The sequence below is a fragment of the Malania oleifera genome, chromosome 1 (genome assembly GCF_029873635.1).
Source record: "Malania oleifera isolate guangnan ecotype guangnan chromosome 1, ASM2987363v1, whole genome shotgun sequence".
Lineage (NCBI taxonomy): Eukaryota > Viridiplantae > Streptophyta > Magnoliopsida > Santalales > Ximeniaceae > Malania > Malania oleifera.
In genome coordinates, this window is record NC_080417.1 from 1290162 (window position 1) to 1312087 (window position 21926).

The window sequence follows — 21926 nt, forward strand, 5'->3', positions numbered from 1 at the left end:
GATTAGTAAACTCCTCAGTCTTCTTCTCTCTGACAGATGAAGGAAAATACCTGTCAAAGAATAGCTCCTTGAATCTCTCCTAGGTAAGAGCTATCTTTACGACCCTCTGATCCTCTAGCAGCTTCGCAGAAAGTTACTAGTGCTTCGCCTCTCCTGTCATTTTGAAAGTTGCATAACGGACCTTCTGCTCGTCCGTGCAGTCGAGTGCAGCCATGATCTCCTCTATTTCCTGTACCCAATTCTCTGTTGCCATCGAATCAGGTCCTCCTGTAAAGGCTGGAGGGTTCATCCTCATAAATTCTTTAATACTACAACCCTGTCCTGCAGGTGGACAGTTTTGTTCCTTTGGATCCTTCTTCATCTCTGCGGACGATACCTCGCAACACTTTAGAGGTATCCATCTCTTCTTTACTAGAGGTCACTGAATCCTTCCTTCCTTTAGCCTCTACATTCTCATCTCCAGAATCCATCCTGAAAATAGGACAGAAAAGAGATAATAATTTCATATCATAACTCCAAATATCATAATCGTTAAATTAAATCCAACAAAATCCAAAATCTCCATATAAGGACCAGTCTCACAATTCAAAAACAAAAACATCTAAAGTTTACCGTGGCTTTTCTGAGGCCGTCGACTGCTTCAGGAAAATTACAGGAAATCGTCGACGTATTTTCGCCTTTAAATCACAAAACAAAATCCTATACTTCCCTACACCAAACCTATTTCTCAGTACCTAACCTATTCATCTCCTATTTTCATCCTAACTCATTCCTATACTCTGGTATAAATTATTTCCTAAGTTCTCAAAATCCCAAAATCATTACTCTGATACCATAATGTAACGCCCCGAACCCCTAAACTCGGGTTTGGTGCTTTATACCTGATAAAAACCTGATAATCCATAATCCATAATATACATTCGCAGCGGAAAACATAAACATCATCTCCATATATCATAATACTATAGTACCAAGTTTCCATAATACCAGAGTTTACCATTTTCTATCTAAATTCCATATAATTCATTCATCACCTGCATTTCCATAAATTTACATAACTCCTAAAACATTTTAGTATTTTCACAACCATTCCTTACTCAATATCCTTAAAACAAAACGACATAAAACATAAAAGATATACTTAAACCTAATACCATCCCATAGTATATAAAAAATTTACCTTTTTTCTTTTACAATCCTCAAAAGAGAGTAAACCCCTCAAGCTCTCTAAGCCCGACCTCGAGGATGTCTTGAAAAAGAAATATTCATATTCGGGTGAGACACATCTTAGTAAGGGAAGAAACAACATATTAAAACAGCGTGTGACTAACATGAGGATATAAATATCATTTAGAATACATTTGCAAAGCATTAACATAACACTGAAAACATTCTTTGAACCTAATCAATCACAAACAAAGATTTAACCCATGAGATTACCTAAGGATAGGGGTGATTACCCGTCCATACAAGTAGCACCCCTTTGCTCTGATACATAAGCAACCCGAAGGTCACTACTAAAGCATACTAGGGCACTCACCTTACTCAGTAAGCCCTTAAGTGTTAGATTGATCTCGTACTCACACAGTTCAACAATGGTTTACTAGAAAAGGCCCTAAGGATAGGGAAATCTACCCGCTCATACAAGTAGGTTCCCTTTGCCTTAGTACGTTATGCAGTTATTGTTACATCTAAAGTTACTAGTGCACTCGCCTTACTTAGCAAGCCCTCAGGCGCCTAATCGTAACATGTTCTACATACATAGATACTTCTAACACCATAATACATTATTCTTTCTGTCATTATTCAATCATACACATCTGTTCATGTTCATAGCTTAAACATTGCATTGCATTTCACTTTACGTAATTCTTCAACATTACTTCATTCACATTGTCGTTTCATACCATGTCATTTCATAGCATTTTCCTTTCTTTCCTTCGTACTACAGTTAGTCTTTAGCCATCATCAGTTAGTTTATAACTCCTTTTAGCTATCATCAGTTAGTCTACACTGAAGTGTGCTAGATCTGCTAACATGGCTATCTTTCAGCTGTCTTACATTTACATGGTTGCATTTAGCATCCACAGGCAACATAGTCCATAACATATTTTATTCTCAATACTTTACTAACTTAACCTGCATCTCATACATTTAACATATACTTGCACAGAATCTCATGCCACACAATTTAACAATAAAATTCATACATGTTCCTGTAAAATAGGCCAACCCATATTTAACATTTATATGGTGAAAATATATCTCATTTCTTACATATTTCCTCAGAAAATTCTTTTTCACTTTCATTCGTTTACTTTCACATATACATAGCTATATAAGCAGTCCTAGGCTCAGAAAACATAATTTTACATGGTTGGCGTTTTATACCCACATGGAAACATATATACTTAAATAAAACATAATTCATTTTAATTCATGAAAAACCTGATTTAGTATGTAATTTCCCCTTACATGACTTTCGAACTACGCTGGTAGGATTCCCGAACTGATACCCACAACCTTCACTTGGACCCTGAATCTAAAAATCCTATTTTAATTAAAATAAATTCCAACTAACTCAAACCTTAAGAAAAACACTTATTTACTACTTACTAGGCTCCATATAACATTATTCGTTAAGGAAATCCCAAAATAATTCACTTACCCTGGTTTTGGGATGTTTCCTAAACCCCTCAAACCAACGATCAGCTCCTACAACCTTGCAGAGAACGATCCTACGAACCTCGTGGCGGTTCCGGATCGTCAAACCGGGTCAAAATGGGCCCGAAATCGAAGAGAGAAGGCTGGAGGTTCATTTTAGAGAGAGAGAGAGAAGATGGTTCGTGAATTTTTCGCTGAAAATGAAAAAGAACTCTATTTATAGGCAGGGCTTCGTCGACGAGACACGTGGGTTCGTCGACGAGGCACTGTAGAGACTTCGTCGACAAGAAGATACCTTTGTCGACGAATTTCAGAGTTTCCAAAATTCTCTCTCTCAATTCCTTCGTCGACGAGGGACTGAGTTCATCGACGAGCTCTAGAAGGACTCTCGTCAACGAAGACAGGACATTCGTCGACAAGGCTTGCTTTTCCTTCTAAAATTCTTCCTTTTTCCCTTATTATCCTTTAATCCATTCTATTCATTATATTTTCTAATTATTTTAATTTTCGGGTCATTACAACTATGGTGAAGCATACTAAAAATTGCGATGAATAGAATCAGTAGTCAGAAAACTAGGACAGAGATGAACATGTTGTGCAGGTTGAGTTAGAAGCTCAGGGCAAGACAATGATCATGGTCCTTTGGTTGCATGGAGTTCTAGCTCGGGAAATCAGCAAGTTGACAATCTTCCTATACGGAGATCCAAATGCACTATTAGACCACCACCAAGGTATGGATTTGAAGAGTTAAGTGTCTTATACTTTCCTTACCAGTTGCAATGACCCAACTACATTTCCAGAGGCAGTGCAGGGGCAGGAGAAAAGTAGGTGGATGGGTGCAATGATTGAGGAAATGGAATCACTACAGAAGAATCAAACTTGGGAGTTGGTGGAGCTTTCAGATGGGAAGAGGACTATAGGCTGCAAATGGGTATGTAGGAAGAAGGAAGCAATTTTAGAAAATGAAGGAGAAAAATTCAAGGCACGGTCAGTGGCAAAAGGGTATTCACAGAAAAAAGGGAATAGACTACGATGAAATCTTTTCACCTGTGGTCCGACATATTAGGGTAGTGTTGGGGTTTGTAGCTCATTATGATATGCATTTGGAACAAATTGATGTGAAGACGGGGTTTCGTCATGGTGACTTGGAGGAATAGATTTATATGGTATAATTGGAGGGATTCAGTGAACCAAGAAAAGAAAACTTAGTTTGCAAGTTGAAGAAATCTTTTTATGAGTTGAAACACTCTCCAAGACAATGGTACAAAAGATTTGATTTCTATATGATCAAGATTGGCTACAAAAATGTGAGTATGACTGCTGCATGTATGTGAACAAACTTGATGATGGTTCTCTTATTTTCTTGTTGTTGTATGTCGATGACGTGTTAATAGTTGCTAAAGATTTAACTGAAGTAAATGAGTTAAAGGAATTGTTGCATAAAGAATTTGACATGAAAGATCTTGGTTCAGCCAAGAAGATACATGGGATGGAGGTTCATCGAGATAGAACTGCAGGGAGATTGTGGTTAAATCAGGGCGGTTATATGGAGAAGGTGTTGGAAAGATTTAGCATCATTGATGCAAAACCAGTATGTACACCTCTAGCGAGTCATTTTAAGTTGTCTACTGCAGATTGCCCAAGTATGGATGATGATATCCGGGACATGTCAAAGGTCTCCTATGCTAGTGCCGTGGGGAGTCTAATGTATACCATGGTGTGTACAAGGCTAGACTTGGCAGATGCTGTGAGTGTGGTGAGTAAGTTTCTTTCTAATCTAGGTAGACAACATTGGGAAGCCGTCAAATGGATCTTTAGATAATTACGGGGTACATCAGGTTATGGCATCATGTTCGGAAAGCAACAGGATAGTCCTTCAGTTGTAGGGTTTGTAGATGCTGATTATGCAGGGGATATGGATGACAGAAGGTCTACAACGGGTTATGTCATTACCCTTGTAGGAGGACCTGTATGTTGGAGGTCCATGGTATAATCTCTGGTGGCATTGGGCCAAGTGAAGCTGAATATATGGCAGTTGCCGAAGCTGCAAAGGAAACCTTATGGCTTATTGGTTTGGTCAAAGAGCTGGGTATACAACAAGATGGGGTCGTGTTGCGTTGTGACAATTAGAGTGTTATTTCCTTAGCAAAGAATCAAGTGTATCATGCTAGAACCAAGCATATTGATGTGAGGTTCCACAGGGTTCGGGAGTTGATTACTTCAGGTGAACTTGTATTGGAGAAGGCTCACACATCTGAAAACGCAGCGGATATTTTGACAAAACCGGTCACTACTGAAAAGTTCAAACATTGCTTGAACTTACTCCATGCCTCCAAGTGCTAGAAGGGAGACAAACCCAACCGAACATTCTAAGGTCAAGGTGGAGCAATTAGATATGTTTTTCAGGTTCTCCTAAGGGGTGTATAATCGCCAAGGTGGAGATTATTATGTTTGTGTGGCTCTTACACTTCGTGGAGTTCATAAACAAAAGAAGAAAAACATATGGGTGAAGTTTTTGTGCTGTGCAGCAGGGCATTCGTCGACAAGTGGGCCTCATTCGTCGACGAATGGAGATACTGAGAGCAGGAAAAGTTCAGACATCTGAGATACTGAGAGCAGAAAATGTTCAAAAGTTCAGAGTTATTGACGAAAAGGCATCATTCATCGACGAATGGACATCAATCGTCGACGAATCGACCTTTTTCGTTGACGACTGCTCTTGGGGCTGCGAGAAAGAATTCAAATTTTCAATGTGAACGTTGGGACAGTTGGGTATTTGGAGGGAAGCCTCCGAGGGGTTGTTAAATATGTCTTTCTGAGCATATTGTGATAGAGAGGAGATCATTGTAACTATTGTATTGTGTACTTTGAATTTTTCATAGTGAAACCTTTGACGGATTGCTCCCGTGGATGTAGGCATTGCCGAACCATGTATATTTTCGTGTTGATTCTTGTTGGTTTCAGATATACTGTGTGTGAATTATATTTTGGTGCTTCATTGTTTGCTGCGTTCATATATTCCGCTGTGCAATCTCATACTCTTTTCACAACAATTATTCAGATATTTTGATTAATTCAAAGCTGCCTGAGATTTGTAACTGTAATCATGTACAGTGACACATTTGATTGGACCATAAAAGAATTTAGTGCTCACTTCCTTGAGCTTCAGAACTTGACGTGGTAATCCTGTCTGCTTTTAGTTGCTGGATGGTTCTGTTTGCCCTGTATTTTCTGCAAGTTCTGGTATACTGTTTCCGCTAACTATTTAGTTTTGCTTAATTTATTGGGCTTTAAATGTGTTTCCCCTCTTTTACCTCTATTTCAATTTCCTTCCATGGGTCCAGCTGTTTGGTGGATACTGCTCTAGAAATTAATGACGACAGCGCCACTTACTGGGTCCCATGACAGGTGTCACTATCTCTCAATTTGGTTTATTGGAGGTTGATCCATATCTGCTCCTTGATTCCATAAATTGGGAGTGATGGATCACCGCCACTTAGATTTTTGGTCTAACATTTATCCTTATTTTTTGGGTACTAAGAACTTTGTTCAGAAAACCAAGCAAACTACCACAATGGCACGGTATAATATTTATCAAGATAAAAAATTTCAAAGACTTGTCGCTGCAGTGCTGTTCAAGTTGGGTTGAAGCAAGATGGTCACCAACTGGCAACCATTGACTTGCATACTCATATGCTTACATTAATAGACTTGCAAATACATGACTCTCATAAGTTTTGTTTCTTTCCTCCTCTGGCTACTACTGTCATGCATTCTCTTCTATCAATATGGCCTTTTCAACTTCAAGTACTCAAGCTTTTGTAAATCACATATCACATAAAACAAATCACCTATGAGGCTACGGGAATTAATCTCTTCTCAGAACAGAAGAAAGATGTGTGCTGTTCGGTGCTTCGATTGTCTTCAAACAAGATCTATGGTGGTCAAGAGGAGAGAAGCAGTTGCTCCGATAACAAAACCGAAAAAAAGAAAAAAAAGAAAATGAGGCAGAATAAGATAGGTGGGTTGCTCAAAATTCTACTAATTTTCTGGAGAGTGGTGCGTCGCCTATTCTGTAGAAGAATGATAGTAGGCGGGATTCCAGGATTGAGTTTGGGGAATCTTCTTCTAAGAATTTTAGTTCTTGTGGAGTTGAAAATCAGGACTTTATTGTTGGTTCGGAAGAGAATTCAGATGATAAGGGAGTCAATTCAGATAATTTGAAGAGTCGAAAGATCCATGCTCGTAAAAAAAAAGTGCAATTGGGGTTTGAAAGGAGGAAGTATTTTGAAGATAATTGGGATTTGTCTGTTGATAAAACAAAAAAAAATAAATAAATTTAAGAGAGGTTCTAAAGGTGTTTGAAGGATTTCTGGCTTTGAATGATATGTTAAATGCTATATTGAATTCTACGAGCCATCAAAATCTGCTACACCATTCTCTGCTACAGTATCAATATAATTGCTTTGGCAAAAGAATCCTAAATACCATATCACATTATCATTTGAAATCATTTTTAGGGTTAAAAAGTTACATTTACAAAAAATGTAGCATGTCTTGAATTGCAACTCATCTCTGCTACTTGCATAGCTAGGTTTTTCTATGAATTATTTTTTCCTGTTTTAATACCATTCCACTGTAAGTAGGGCTTGAGGTTGAAAAACAAACCATAGTTAATATGTGCTGCTTGGTGTCTAAAATTATAGGGTCCTTTTTGATGCATTGCTGGATGCATAGCTTTTCTAGCTTGGTCCAATTTTATCTGGCATGTTGTGTTATGCTCCTTCCTTCTTATGTGACTTGTTTGACATGATGGAACAACAGGAAAATACAGGAAGAAGGGTTGAATATTCTAATTAGAAATGCTGATCACCATGGGATGGTCATTCACCACCTTTCTGTTATGCGCAATGAGCCCTGTCTTATGGCTTACATGTAAGTATCATCTGCCATGTTGTTTCCTTGAGAAAAATGCATGTAGATAGTTTTATTTTTGATTTAAAATCTTCTAAAGATGCAGGTATAATCGAGCAGAAATTATACGTAGTTTGTGATGGAAGATAGGGCCTGTAATCCCTCAAGAAATTCAGGAGAAGCTCAGCTACTTAGAAGAATGGTATTTCAAGAATCACTCGGCAGCTTTGGAATCCTATATGTCTGAACTGGAGCTTGATTTGACTGTGGTAACTCTTCTATCTGTCATGTGGACTCGCTAATTGTAGGAGCTACTGCAATGGTCAATCCCCTCTTCAATTATCCAATTCAGAAATGATAACTGTACAGTGGATTTAAGTTCTCAACTGGCTCCAGAAAACTTCAAATAATGCCTTGATTAGCCTAATAATTAAAATTGTACTTGTAAAATTTTTTTAGCTATTGTGGAGAAATGTCTTTCTTCCTGGAGGCTGTTTGGTAGCAAATAATTTGGAATTTTTGAAACTGATTGATTAATAAAATTCAGTAAAATAGTTGGGGAAAGGCAATGCTTGTTCCCTAACCAAGCAATTAGATTCCTTTCTATTTTTTTTTTTTTTTTAATTTTTAAAAATGTTATCCAGGACATGTCGCCGCCCAAAGATCCCCACATTCAGGTTAGAATCCTTGATGATATTGGTGAGGTTTTGCTTAGTGATCAATCAGCCAACCTTGCTCAACATTCAATGCATTTTCTTAAGCAAATTGATGTGGAGCAGTTCATCTCACAGGTTCTGTATCGCATTTACATGTTTCAACTCAAATTTCATGCTTCTTAGACTTGTTAACATTTATTTGGCATGCATTTAACAGGGCTTGATGGAGGAGCTCACAGGGTGAGTTAACTATGAGCAATTGAGCTTCTGCAGGATTATATAGTCTTTGACTAGAAAGTGCCAGAAGACCCTTAACAGCAGTGGCAATTTTTTAAATAGACTCCCCCCCCCCCCTCGATTATTTCACATGGGAAAATAAGCAGATTTGTGCTCTCAACAAGCAAAAAGAAGTTAAAAAAAAAAAAAAAAAAATCTAACGAGGGTGCAATTTTTCAGACAGTTTGTGCTTCTGTATCAGCTAAAACATCTTATATTTCAATAACTTTGTTGTCTGTGGTGTTATTGGAGATGAGAATAACCTGAGAAACTGGCTCCGGCCCAAGAAAATTCTTGATTAGTGTACATATGTGGGTGTATCTTTTCGACATTTAATTGCCTAATGCAAAATGTCCCACCAGCTGATTCTTCGATCATATGAATTGCTTCATACATTGAATTGTCATGGCCTGGCCTAATGGTACTAAGTTAAACTCATTCTTGATGGCACTTGCAGATGCTCAATTTTAAATTTTCCCAAATAATTGCAATTATGAATGGCTAGGCCAAACCTGGTGTGCCAATTCCTGTGGCTCATAGTTTTGGGATTGCTGGCTGGTTTTGCTTGCAGCATTCTTTGCTAAATTATAGTCTTATAGGAGTTATGTATGGATACAAAATATGATAAATTTATGATCAAATGTATTGGTAATGAGATATTACAAGATGCATATCCTTTTTTTTTTTTGTCCCATCTAAGCACATGGACACAAATCAGTTTGCACGGATTAGAGTTAGGGTGGTGTTTGCATTCAGCCATTCACTAACCTAACTAGACCAGGCAAGAAGACCAAGGCTGGGGTTGTTTTCCGTTGATATTGTGTCTTAATAAAAAATAAAAGAGTAATCGGAAGTTGGGGAGTGTTTTATTTTTCCCTGAACTGATTGGAGGAACAGCAAATGAGAGGAAGGCTTCCCAGAAACATCTTAAGAGGCACCAAAGTGCAGGAGATAGAAACGGGCATGCCTACTCTGTGTTTGGAGGCAAAGGAATTATGAACAGGCACCCCATTGTAAGCTTCGATGTATGCTGGACAAACCGAAGCCAGTTTCCTGCAGAACAAACGAAAAGCACAAAAAATTTGGTTCTATCCTCACTGTTAATATGGAAGAGTGTCCCATACAACAAAAATGAACTCCTTTTAACTGACATTGAGAGATCATGCATGATCTGCAGAAGCTCTTTACTGGTGATGGAAGCATCTGATTATGATGCACTGATAATGAATTCTAGCTATTTTCTATTTGAAAATTGACTAGAAAAAATTGAATTCATTCTTGGACTTGAAACATACGTGACCAAAATATATTTAGAAGGGCATTGACTCAAAAGGACCCAGCCAAAAGTCCAAGTTCTTTAAACTATTCTCAGAAAGTTTACCATGTGTACTACGACTATCACTGCTGTTGATACTGCCACTTGAGCCCTCTGGGACACAAAATACGTTCATCAGCTAAAATCTGACCTTCAAATTTATGGCCGCTTAAAGCTGCCCTTACCTTCCTAGCTGCTTGTTGCTTTCATTACTTTACACTCAGCTGCGGGCAGATGCTTGTACATGTCAATGCCCATGAGAAATCCAACCAATGTTTCACTAGAACCCCCACTGGTTTTCACAATACTCACAAGCTTTATCAACTACCTGCAAATATAGATATAACATCTGCTCCAGCAGGCTTTGTTTCCCAATTCAACAATATCCAAAACACAAAGCATATTCAGTTCCTTTTTCTTTATTGACATGCTCCTCACTGTATGGACCAACTTATCACTAACACCCGTTTGAACTGTCCTGCTAATGACAAGGACCCTGCAGGGCCTGCCTTTGCTGAAAAGAATCTGGTGTATTGTGTGTAGGCTGCATCTTGCAACTCCGTGACATCGCAATGTGTCACGGTCCGTCTTTTCCACACTGTTGTGAAGGGCCGTGCGGTGCTAGCTAAAGCACTCTTGCTTAACTAGCCAGCCTATTGTTTACCAACATTCATCCACGAAGCACTTTCATTAACATTCAATCAGATAGCAGCGGAAATAATAATCAATTCATGAAAGCCGTGGCAACCAAGCAGTAAATATTGAAGCAAACATAATTCATTAACAAATCCTCCGTTGACATGTTGTACTTAGCGAGGGAGGCAAGTAGGCTAAGCACGTTGACAATTGTTAGTGAGTTTTACAATGATTGATGAACACTCACCCTCCCCTAAAGAGCTTTTTAGGCCATTCTCACTCTGGCACTAGGAAACATCAAAGTGACCGAGGAGTCATACTGCCTTATTTGGCTTACAATGAAATAAATACTAGAAAATAACCCTACACTAGTATTTACATGATGGAAACCCATCCCAAACACACGAGATAAGCGGTCATAGGCAAGCATAATGCCCTGAACAAGCTTAGCCCGTGACACAATGCATCATCTTGACTAGCTTGGGAATAATATCATACTCCAACTTAAAATTTGCCAGTTTCATTAGAAGAAAATTAAAAGCAGATTTGTTTAATCTCATCCAGTTTTGTTCTGGTTGGCCGTGCTGCAGAAGTTCTTAAGTCTTTTGATAAGTGGATTTTGTATAATCCTATCAAAGAATGGTAGTATGAGATCTAGCATTGCTGGATTACTTGCTTTTTATCACTTTCAAGTACTTTGTGCTCGATATGTTCAAAGGTTTGTGCTTTTGGTGATGAGGTAATATTTTGCTTGGACACAACAAATTTTTCCAAGCTAAGTCTCACCTGCCAAAGGATAAGAGGTTTAGAGTACCAGGTGGAAGAGATCGTTTTGTAGGTGGACCTTCCTACTCAGGACTTGTCGCTTCACTTGGATTGAGCTATTTTGAGAGAAAAAAAGAAAAGAAAAGAGTCTTTTCTCTTAAAAAATCACTCATTTGGATTGCACTTCTAGCCAATATAAATTGGGAGAAAGGGAGAGAAAGGAGGAGAAGCAAAATCCCTTCATAACCTTCTTTTAATCTCTTCTTTAAAATTAGAGATATTTCTAGAGAAAAGTGATTACAAACAAAAATTTACCATTTTAATTAAGAAATAAAAGGTTAATTAATAAAATAATATTAATTTTTTTCCCTCATAAGAAATCATTATCTTTTCTTTTCATTCTACTTAAGGGGGGTTATTTAATGAATCTCATCCATTTTCATGTTTTCTTTTCATTCCATTCTAGTCATCCAATTAATATGAAAGAGAAATCAAACCCCTCTCTTTTCTTTTCTTTTTTGTTCACTAAAAAGAAGCAGCATCATTTTTCTCTTTTTCCTCCTATCATCCAAACAAAGTATGATATTTAAAGACTCAACCAAAGAGAAAGATTTTTGAGTCTCTTGGCAGCAAGGGTGGGGCCCGTTGTTTCCCTTTCAGATGCCTTGTTTATTGTTTTACCATTTCAATCGCTGCAAAAAAACAGCCCCCACCAACCCCATTTCTGTTTTTTCATATCCACTGTCTGTCAATATTCATTATTATCCATGTTACAAGGTCCGTACGAGGTGAGAAAACATTTGTGTTTCTCATATTTCTCTAACAGTGGTTTCAATGGTTACTTCTTCTCAGAGACTGTTAAATTTTATGGATTGCGATATATATAGTGAAGGAAATGGGATGGAAGGACAGTGAGGCAGAATCCTTTGCACTTTGCACTTTCCATGGCTGCGGAATCTGTGATTTCAGTGTCAGAGAACTAGTGAAAGCTTGAAACTTGGAGGTTGTATTTCGTCTCTCGCTCTCTTTATTCCCTTTTGCTATGCCACGGAATGAAGGTTTTTGGGTTTTTGGAGTTGGGTTTTTGCTTTTGGATCTAAAGCATAGAGGGAAGCCTTGAATCTGCCTGGATATGGCAAGTTGTGTTTGCTCTGGAGAAGCTTATATTCATATTCTCCAGAAAAGGATTTTTCTGATCTTTGTTGGAGGCGGGGTTTTATTTTTGAGATCCTCATTTAAAATTGAAAATTTGTAGATATTTTTTACTTGTTTTGGAAGGTTAATTCTTAAAATTGAGAGGGCAGTTTCTATGAAAAAGTTCTTGCTTAGAGATTGGTTTTTGGTTGCCAGCAAACTGGGTGATATGGAATTTCTTTTAATGAAGGTGCATTAGAGATCATAAGCAGCGGAGTTCAGAAATTTCTACCAGTTTATTGGTGTTCAGTGATTAGGGGTTGTTTGTTGGATGCATAAACATGTATCTGCACGCGTTAAATTGCCACCTGCATACATTAGGTTATGTATATAAGCATAGAACCAAGTACAAGTTGAGGTCAAATCAAGCTTTAGCTCTGCCGCCATCATCGATTCTCTTGCAAACTGATGAGAATTGTAATTACCCAGACGCAAATAAGATTTCTGGTTCTTACACAGCTTTAGCAAGCAGTGAGTCTGCTAGTTCGTTGATAAGCCAAGCAAACACAGTGGGCATAATTGGGGGTGTATCAGTTGATTCTACATTGAATTTTTTAAAAAAACTAGTTCAATGGAGTTCAAATGATGGAAAAGGATGCCTCCCTTTTGTTCTTTGCTCTGATCCATTGTTAAACAAGGAGCTTCTAATGCACGAGAGAAGTTCGATGTCAGTAATGAGGAGTAGAAAAGAACTGTCCCAATTGGATCATAAGCCAGTTGTTGAGAACTTGCAGGGCAAAAGGGTTTTCCTTGAGGGTTCTGGAGCTCGTTGCATTGTAATGCCTTGTCATATTTCACATTCATGGCATAATGAGGTTTCTGAAGGATGTTCTGTTCCTTTCCTTCATATGGGTGATTGTGTTGCCAGGGAGCTCAAGGAAGCAAAGTTGAAGCCCCTTGAAGCTGGAAGTGCTTTGCGGATTGGGGTTCTTGCCACGAATTCAGCACTAACAGCAGGCTTTTATCAGGAGTATCTACAGAGGGAGGTAATTCATTCTGCAGTTGACATTTGTTTTCACTTTAGATTGTCTTAGCTTGGTGGATCTAGTTAGAGCAGGCTCGACAATACATAATTATTCACAGACGTTTCTTGCCAAGAAAATAGGATATTTTTGTTGTTATTCATTAAATAATTACCTGTTTGCAACTTATTACTTTCAGAAGCCTTATTGAAGTACTTTATCTAGATACAAAGGACATGATGGAATTACTTCATTGATGTGCTTGAAATTCTTCAAAAGCACCTCATGAATTCATGATCTTGTAAGCGCCTTACTTGCATGAAGTAGATATGGAAATAGAAGGGGGTTTATTTTTCTTTGCTTTGTACTGTCTTTCATGTCTTTTTATTCTCTTGAATATATAGAAGATAATGAGAAGCTTATGCAAGGATCAATTTTTTTATTTTTATTTTTTTTCATTTTCCACTTATTAATAAAACAATAATAATTATTATTATATTTGGGTGGGGTTTGGCTTGGTGTTTATGGTAAGGTTGCAAACATCGCACCCCCTTCCCTCTTAACCCTTGATATGGTATGGGATCCTTGTGCACCAGACGTTCCAAAATCTTGCTTGTATAGCTAAATAGGGTCTTGAGAGGGGGGAGGCCTGGAGACAGTCCTACCTTTAGCATTTCTGCATGATATGGCTGCTCGCAAGATTGGAACTTGTGAACTTGGTGCTTGACTGCCCAAAGCATTTACCATTGCATTGGGAAAATGGCCAATTGCATATCTCATTATAAAATTAAATAGAAAAAATGAATTATGAAAGCTTATGTCATACCAAATGTAAGGATTTGGTGCCTCTTCTTTTATCTTTGCACCTAGTCTAAAAGCAACAAGACAGCATTTTCTTAGGGTTGCTACTGGTTGTAACACGTTCATATGGATTAACATGAGTATCGTTGGTGACTTGCAATTGAGTTTTTGTTGAATACGCAGGTGCTATCATATTTGTAACTGTTGGATAAAATCACATTAGTACCCATTCATATACTTAGTGGAGATGCATCTACACTCAGAAATGAAACTTCAGCCTTTCAAATGGCATGTATCTTTTCCACCTTGTGCTGCTTAACCACATTCAAATATGTTGCGCATTTATGCTTTGGTATCAAATTTCAAATGTTTTGGCTTTATTGATATATTTTTCATTGCATGTGGGTGACTGGGTGTGTACCTGCGCACACACATTTATGTGAGTTTTGTTGAATAATTTCATTTCTTTGCAATGCCTTACATGACATTTCATATATGCAGTATGTACTATTTAGACTTTCAAATATTTCACCTTTTGTTGACATTATTTGGGTAGGTATGTTGAATCTCATATGTTAAAATGTTCATATCTGAGTTAACAAGCTCAATTGTAATTTTCACTGCATGAAGGCAGGGTAATTGTTTCGGCGACTGTTTTCAGTTTTGAGTTGTGATAATGTATGTATTATTTCCCCTCCATATCCTCCACATGCAGGGGTTTGAGGTTGTTCTGCCAGATAAAGCAACCATGGAGCATGCTGTAATTCCTGCAATTGAAGCTACAAACAGAAAAGACATGGAAGGAGCACAGAATCTGTTGAGAATTGCACTCCAAGTACTTCTGGTTAGGGCTGTAAACAATGTCATCCTTGCATCCGATGACATTCGAGATATTTTGCCTAAGGACGATCCCCTTCTCAAGAAATGTATTGACCCAATGGATGCACTGGCCAGATCAACCATCAAGTGGGCGCATTCTGTTGAAGGAGGTACATAAAAACCATTCAGAATATTTCCTTCACAAAATCTTGTTCTAGTTTCAATATTTGATGTAAAAATCTTGTTGTTGTGCTTGGGCATTCGTGTTGAAAACTAGCCCTGCTGCTGTTCTGTATGAGAGAACTAAAGAATTACGAACTTAAGTCAATAAATTTCTTGTAGACACCAAACTAGAGAATATTAAGTCTCAGAAAAAGCTCTACTGCACTTAACGTGGAATGATAGTTCTCGAAAAGGATAATGGAGACTGCCCATTAACTACTTCGTTCATGAATTTCATAGTAATGGAAATATATGTCCCAACGAGACTGAATTTGTAACTTGCTAACATAAATCTTGCTTCACCATAGGCAATAGTGATGTCTTGAACCCCTCGTTTAACATAAATCTTTCTTCACCATAGCCTTACCTTACGCATGAATTGGTCTGAAGTCTCCATGTTTAGATATCACGCCCACTTCTAGGATTCTTTGAACTTGAGATTGGCTGCTGAGCAGCTTGTTTGAGACCCTTTGACCTATGGAGCTTGAGCTTGAATGAAAATTGAGATTTGATCGAGGAAAACTGAGTGTGTGTCTGTTGATAAGTGAACAATGAAGTTCATGCACTGCAGCAAACTATGGTCACATAGTTAAGAAAAGATCTTAATTGATGTTAAACTGTGGTATGAGGCTAGCGAACAGTGACAATTAGAAAGGGCAAACAGCTGGTTTGGTTAAATTTTTTAATAAACCAACCAAGGAATTTGGTCTAAAATTTTCATTTGGACCCTGTTTAGAATTTGAAAAATATTGGGTAAAAACAAAAGATAAATACGAAGGAAATTATGTTTGGTTATCAAGAGAAGTGAGAAAGAAAATAAAAATATATCAAATTAATGAACAAAAATTTAATTTTACATGTCATTAAATTTTATTTTTTCCTTAATTTTTAATCATATTAGAATAAAATTTTGCTTTTATTATAATTTATTTACAAATAGGAAGCACAATAAAAAATGAATTTATTTTTTATTTTCCGTTTCTTTCTTTATCTAAACACAATTTTTGATCCAAAACCCTTACTGTTTTTTTTTGGTTAATTATCGTTATAACTATTGTAAATGGGAATGGAAATTAGTTGTCAAGTGCAAACAATGGTTTAAGTATTTAGAGAACTTTTTATGAACTTAATTGTTGCATTCTTTAAGTTTTTGACAGCTACCAAAGAATCCTTTGACTTATAATTTATTGACATGAGTGAATCTCTATTAATTGGCTGTTAGTCAACTTTAAAAATCGGTTTATATCATTGATAAAATTACTTTTTCATTCCCATAAAAAAGTAAGACCCAAATGTAATAATAGAAATTCAAAAAATATTAAAAAACAAATTATATAAATGCATTTGTTTCTATTATCGGTTTTTTTTTTTTTTTTGTTGTCGGCTTTTAATTGTTCGTCAAAAAATTGAAAATCAGATTTTGTGGTTTTCAATTATTTTAACAACCTTTTTCCATAAATTTTAATATCCAGAAATAGTTTTTTGGATTAAATTATTTATTTTGTACCCTTTTAAATTAAAATTAAAATTAAAATTAAATGGTCATATAAATTTAAATATTATTAAAAAATATATACATAAATTTTTAAAAATAATAAAAAGGTCAATTACAAAATACTTTAACTATTTTTCAATTGTCATGTCCGATAAAATTTTTATTGTAAAGTAAATTTTAAAAATAGAAAAATTAACTAAAATAATTATAATAAATTTTATAGCAATTTTTTAATGTATGTTATTTGAAATTTTATTAATTTAATCATATTTTATAATATTTTGATTTAAAGATAGTAATAAGCATTTTTTAATTAAGTTTTTTTATTTGTATTAGTTTTATAAATATTAACTAAACAGATTGCTAGTTTCTGGTTTTTAATTTATATTTTAAATTTTAAATTTTTATTTATCTAATTTTTGATAATGTTATATCAACCATACAAACTGACAGCTGAAGACAACTTACATTGTTGTCCTTCACATGCATATATAGGGTGACATTATACACTATAGTTCAACTAATTCAGAACATATTAGAATTTTTTTTGGATTTGTTTACTTTACACTATCCAATTTCTATTAAAAAGATGTTTTCTGAGATCTGTCGGTTAACGCTCACTATTTGTACATCACTATTTCTTTCATTTATGCATGATATGTCATTGTAACTATCAATACCTTATCGTTGTCTGATTTGGAGGTTACGAGTTTGAGGCGTGGACATAACTTCTTACAAAAATGTAAGATAAGACTGCATATTATAAATTCATTCTGATCTGTCCTTTTCTTGAACCCCACAAATGTTGGAGTTTTGTGCACCGAACTATCATTTTTTTAATTTTTTATTTATTCATAAGAGTATGCAAGATATTGAAGTAGTAATTAAAATTCTAGTGAGTTTATCATTGCACTTATGTTAATAGAATATACACATTTTATTGAAGATGATTTTTTTTTTTTATCTTAAATTTTTGTTTAGAATTTTTGTATACCAATGACAATGGATCTTAGTTGATGGATTTTCGTGGTTGATAATTAAATATGAACATTTTTCCACCTAAAAGAAAATCATAAGCAGCAATATTTGTTTATATATATATGAGTAATTTTTTTACTACTTTAATGAATTTTCATTGTTATATTTAAGAATTAATTTATTATAGGAACTTAATATATATATATATATTGTTAATTGAATAAATTGATAAAAAGGTAATTTTATTAATGATGTGAACTATTTTTAAAGATTGACTAATTATTGACTAACGATCAATTAAAGAAAGGTTATCTTTGTAAATAAATTATATAGTCGTAGGGTTCTTCGGTAGTTGTTCAAAATGTCAACTATGAATTATAATATTTAGAAAACTTAACAGGGTCTTTGAATTTTATCCTTAAAAAAAAGACATAATAATTAACACCAGTAGTTGACGCGCAGCGATTTTAATCTTCCGATCAACAAAATAAATAGCACAAAGAACATTCACAAAAAAAATGTAGACGAGAGATTTTACGTGATTTAGTAAGATTGCCTACGTCCATGAAGCGTGCACCTAGAGAAAAATCCACTATAAAACTATGACATTACAAGATCTGATCAGACTCTCCCCGATCCCAAATCCCCTGTACACCCCTTCACTTGTCAAACCAGTGAAGAAAAAATCTTCCAAAAGAGAAAGACCCCTCTAACTCTCCTTGCATAAAATGACAAGCAACTACTCTTTTTTTTCCATGGCTTACAAACATATATATGACACCACGCAACCGTTGGATTTAGAGACGATCCAACGGCTGTGATAAAAGCCACAATAAATAAATAAATAAAACATATTTTTTAAAAATCTCCACCTTGACTTTTAATCATAGTCAAGCACAACATTCCATCCCCACGCTTTGGGATGCTCTATCAACAATCACCAAGAGACTACATTAACTAAATCCAGACAGCGCTTGAACTTAGCTAATGTAACAGGCTTTGTGAGCATATCTGCAGCATTTCCATTTGTGTGGATTTTCAATAACTGGAACTTACCACTTTCAACTCAACCTCTAACTGCATGGTACCACACGTCAATATGCTTCATGCGAGAGTGGTAGACCTGATTCCTTGCCAAGTGGATCGCACTTTGATTGTCATAGGATACGTGTAACCTATCTTGTATAACACCAAGTTCCTGAATCAGTTTAGTTAACCACAAAGCCTCCTTACCTGCTTCTGCCAAAGCTATGTATTCAGCTTCTGTAGTAGACAAAGCTGTAGTAGATTGCAACATAGCCTTCCAACTAATGGAACCACCAACCATGGTAAAAATGAAGCCAGAAGTAGACCTCCTCTTATCTAAATCACCTGTATAATATAACCCTAAACATTACAATCATCAATACTTTCAAACAAGATACCATAATCATAAGTGCCACACAAATATATGAAAATCCATTTCACCACATTCAAATGCATTCTACCTGGATTAGCCATATATTTGCTTACCAAACTAACTGCATATGACAAATCTGGTCTACTACATACCATAGCATACATCAAACTCCTTACTGCACTGGCATAAGGCACACTAGCCATGTAGTGCCCCGACTCGACACGTGGGCCCAGGATGCTACTTTAGTAACGCCTGAGTACCTGATACCATAATATCATACACGATATGGAGTGGAATAAATGAAACAACCTCAACATACTATTACCAGAGTCTAAATCAACATATATATTAAGGTTCTGTCCATACACATATTACATCCCAATCTAATAAGTTCACAAACTCGGTCCACACGACCATAAATACAAGCCCGAAGGTATACTACAATAACTACTCACATCCGAGTTCTTGAAGACACTCACAAAAAGTAACTAAACTAGTCTCCACCCCCTGGATCCCGCTAAACCCGATCTCTGGGATTCCTTGAAAAGATATGTTGTACAACGGGGTAAGACACCTCTCAGTAAGGAAGATTAAGTTAATGACAGTGTGTGGCAACATGCTTTTCAATGTATACTAGAATCATACCTCTCTCTTTTACTAAACATAGTATGCATACTCATTTCTCATTTCTCATAACATAAATCAGTTTTGGGAAAACATTTACATCATTATATAAATATACAGATATGCATAAAAGATACATCCTGGAACTACTCGCCATGTAGAAACCCTCGTGGTTAGGGTTGTACTGGCCTAAGGTTGGACAAAAACTCGGGGGATCACCCAAGCCAAGTCAAATCCCTGCTATATACGTCAGCAAGCTTCCGCAAGCTCGCTTACGAGTCCAATTGCGTCTAGGTCAATCGGCTAGGACCACCCAACACCACACGCTCATAAATGTGGGTGCACGCGATCAAATGGTGAAACTCTCTCTAGCAACGGTACCGCGCTTGCAACACTGGGTTCATAGGTTTCCTAAAGCATATCGTGTAATTTAAGTAAATAAAATTGTACTTTAAAACTCATTTTACAAAACTCAGCCACTAGCCGTTTAACACCACTTGGGCCTCTGCCCTCTCATAAAGTACAATTTCGGGCCTCGGCCCCTCTATTACAACTCGGTCGTTTAATACAAACTCCAGCCTCAAAACAAACTCTGTTACTTATAAAACCCTACCTCAATTATTTAATACAAACTCAACCTCAACCCTCTCATAAGTTCCTGCATTTCTCAAAAACAATTCCAGTATTTTCGCAAACAGTTCAGTATTACACAAACATATCCACCTTGGTATTTCCATAATTCTCAAAACAATATTTACCTGCCACATAGTTTTCCATACTAAAAACATAGCCCGTAGGCAACCATGAAAACATTGTATAAATGGTTTGTAGAAACAAATCGATCTTTCCACAAAATATCATATAGTATATCCTAGGCTCGAAAACCAGTTTTTTGAATGGTTGGTTTTTTTCTTTTTTTTGAAATCTCAACTGGAAACATAACATACTCATCCACAAACATTTCTATCGGATCAAAAACGATACAACACTGCATTAATCATAATTCCCTTACCTGGTTTCGAAATAGAAACTGAAACGCTCGAAAACTGAATACCGACCTTTATCACCAAACTAAAAATCTAGTCCGCTAGAACTATAGATCCTAGCTCCCTAATCCTCGCAGTAACTTTTGATCATCGAAATGGGCGATGAATTGGGAAGAACTTTAGAGAGAGAGAGAGAACTCGCTGGTTCTATATATATATATATATATATATATATATATATATATATAGAGAGAGAGAGAGAGAGAGAGAGAGAGAGAGAGAGAATTTTGGGTTTCTTAACCCTTAAGCAATGAAAAATGATATTTATAGGCCTTTTGACCTAGTCAGACTCGTTGACGAATTGGTCCCTCGTCAACGAGACATAGAAGGTTGTTCGTCGCTGAACCTCCTCACTCGTCGACAAACCCAAGCCTGATATTTTTCATATCGATCAAGATCTCTTCGTCGACGAGACTCTGAATCTCAGTGATGAAGTACTAAAGGGCATTCATTGACGAGAACATTGACTTCGTCGATGAAGCCTGCAAAAATCCCTTTTTATCCTTTTCTTATTTTTATGGGTTCGGGTCTCTACAAGCCATATCCAACTTATTCTCATAAGTAGAAGGACACAGTTTAGCAGACAACTGAAAATGAGCAGCTAGAGGTGTACTTACCGGATTAGCCCTATCCATATTAAACCTTTCCGACACCTTCTCAATATACTTATCCTGTGACAACCACAACTTTTTTTGTGCCAAGGATCTTTTTAGCTGCACCAAGATCCTTCATCTCAAGCTCATCATGTAACTTGACTTTCAACACATTCAACTTATCAGTACTGTTAGAGGCAATCAACATGTCATCCACATATAGCATAAGGATCACATATACACCACTATTAAGCAATCTGAAGTAAACACAACTGTCATAACTGCTTCTAATATACCTAATCCTCAACATATAAGAATTAAACCTCTTATACCATTGCCTAGGGGATTGCTTTAAACCATAAAGAGACCTATTCAACTTACATACCAGGTGTTCTTTACCTTGTTCCACAAACCCCTCCAGTTGCTCCATAAAGATATCTTCCTCCAACTCACCATGAAGGAAAGTTGTCTTTACATCCATATATTCTAGATCTATATCATGCATGACAACCAATGCTAACAAGGATCTAATAAAAGCATGCTTAACAATAGGAGAAAAGATTTCAT

General features: G+C 36.4%; 1 protein-coding gene and 1 pseudogene across 1 annotated transcript; both read left to right on the forward strand.

The window, feature by feature from the left end:
* LOC131151502 (uncharacterized) overlaps window positions 1-8887 on the forward strand; it is a 34046-nt pseudogene extending 25159 nt beyond the window's left edge.
* A 3065-nt stretch (window positions 8888-11952) lies between these two features.
* On the forward strand, window positions 11953-15352 carry LOC131151511 (uncharacterized). The gene is made up of 2 exons (XM_058102755.1): window positions 11953-13406; window positions 14899-15352. Exons 1-2 carry the CDS (start codon window positions 12702-12704, stop codon window positions 15178-15180), a joined length of 987 nt encoding a protein of 328 aa, XP_057958738.1. The 5' UTR covers window positions 11953-12701; the 3' UTR covers window positions 15181-15352.
* Window positions 15353-21926: the final 6574 nt, after the last annotated feature.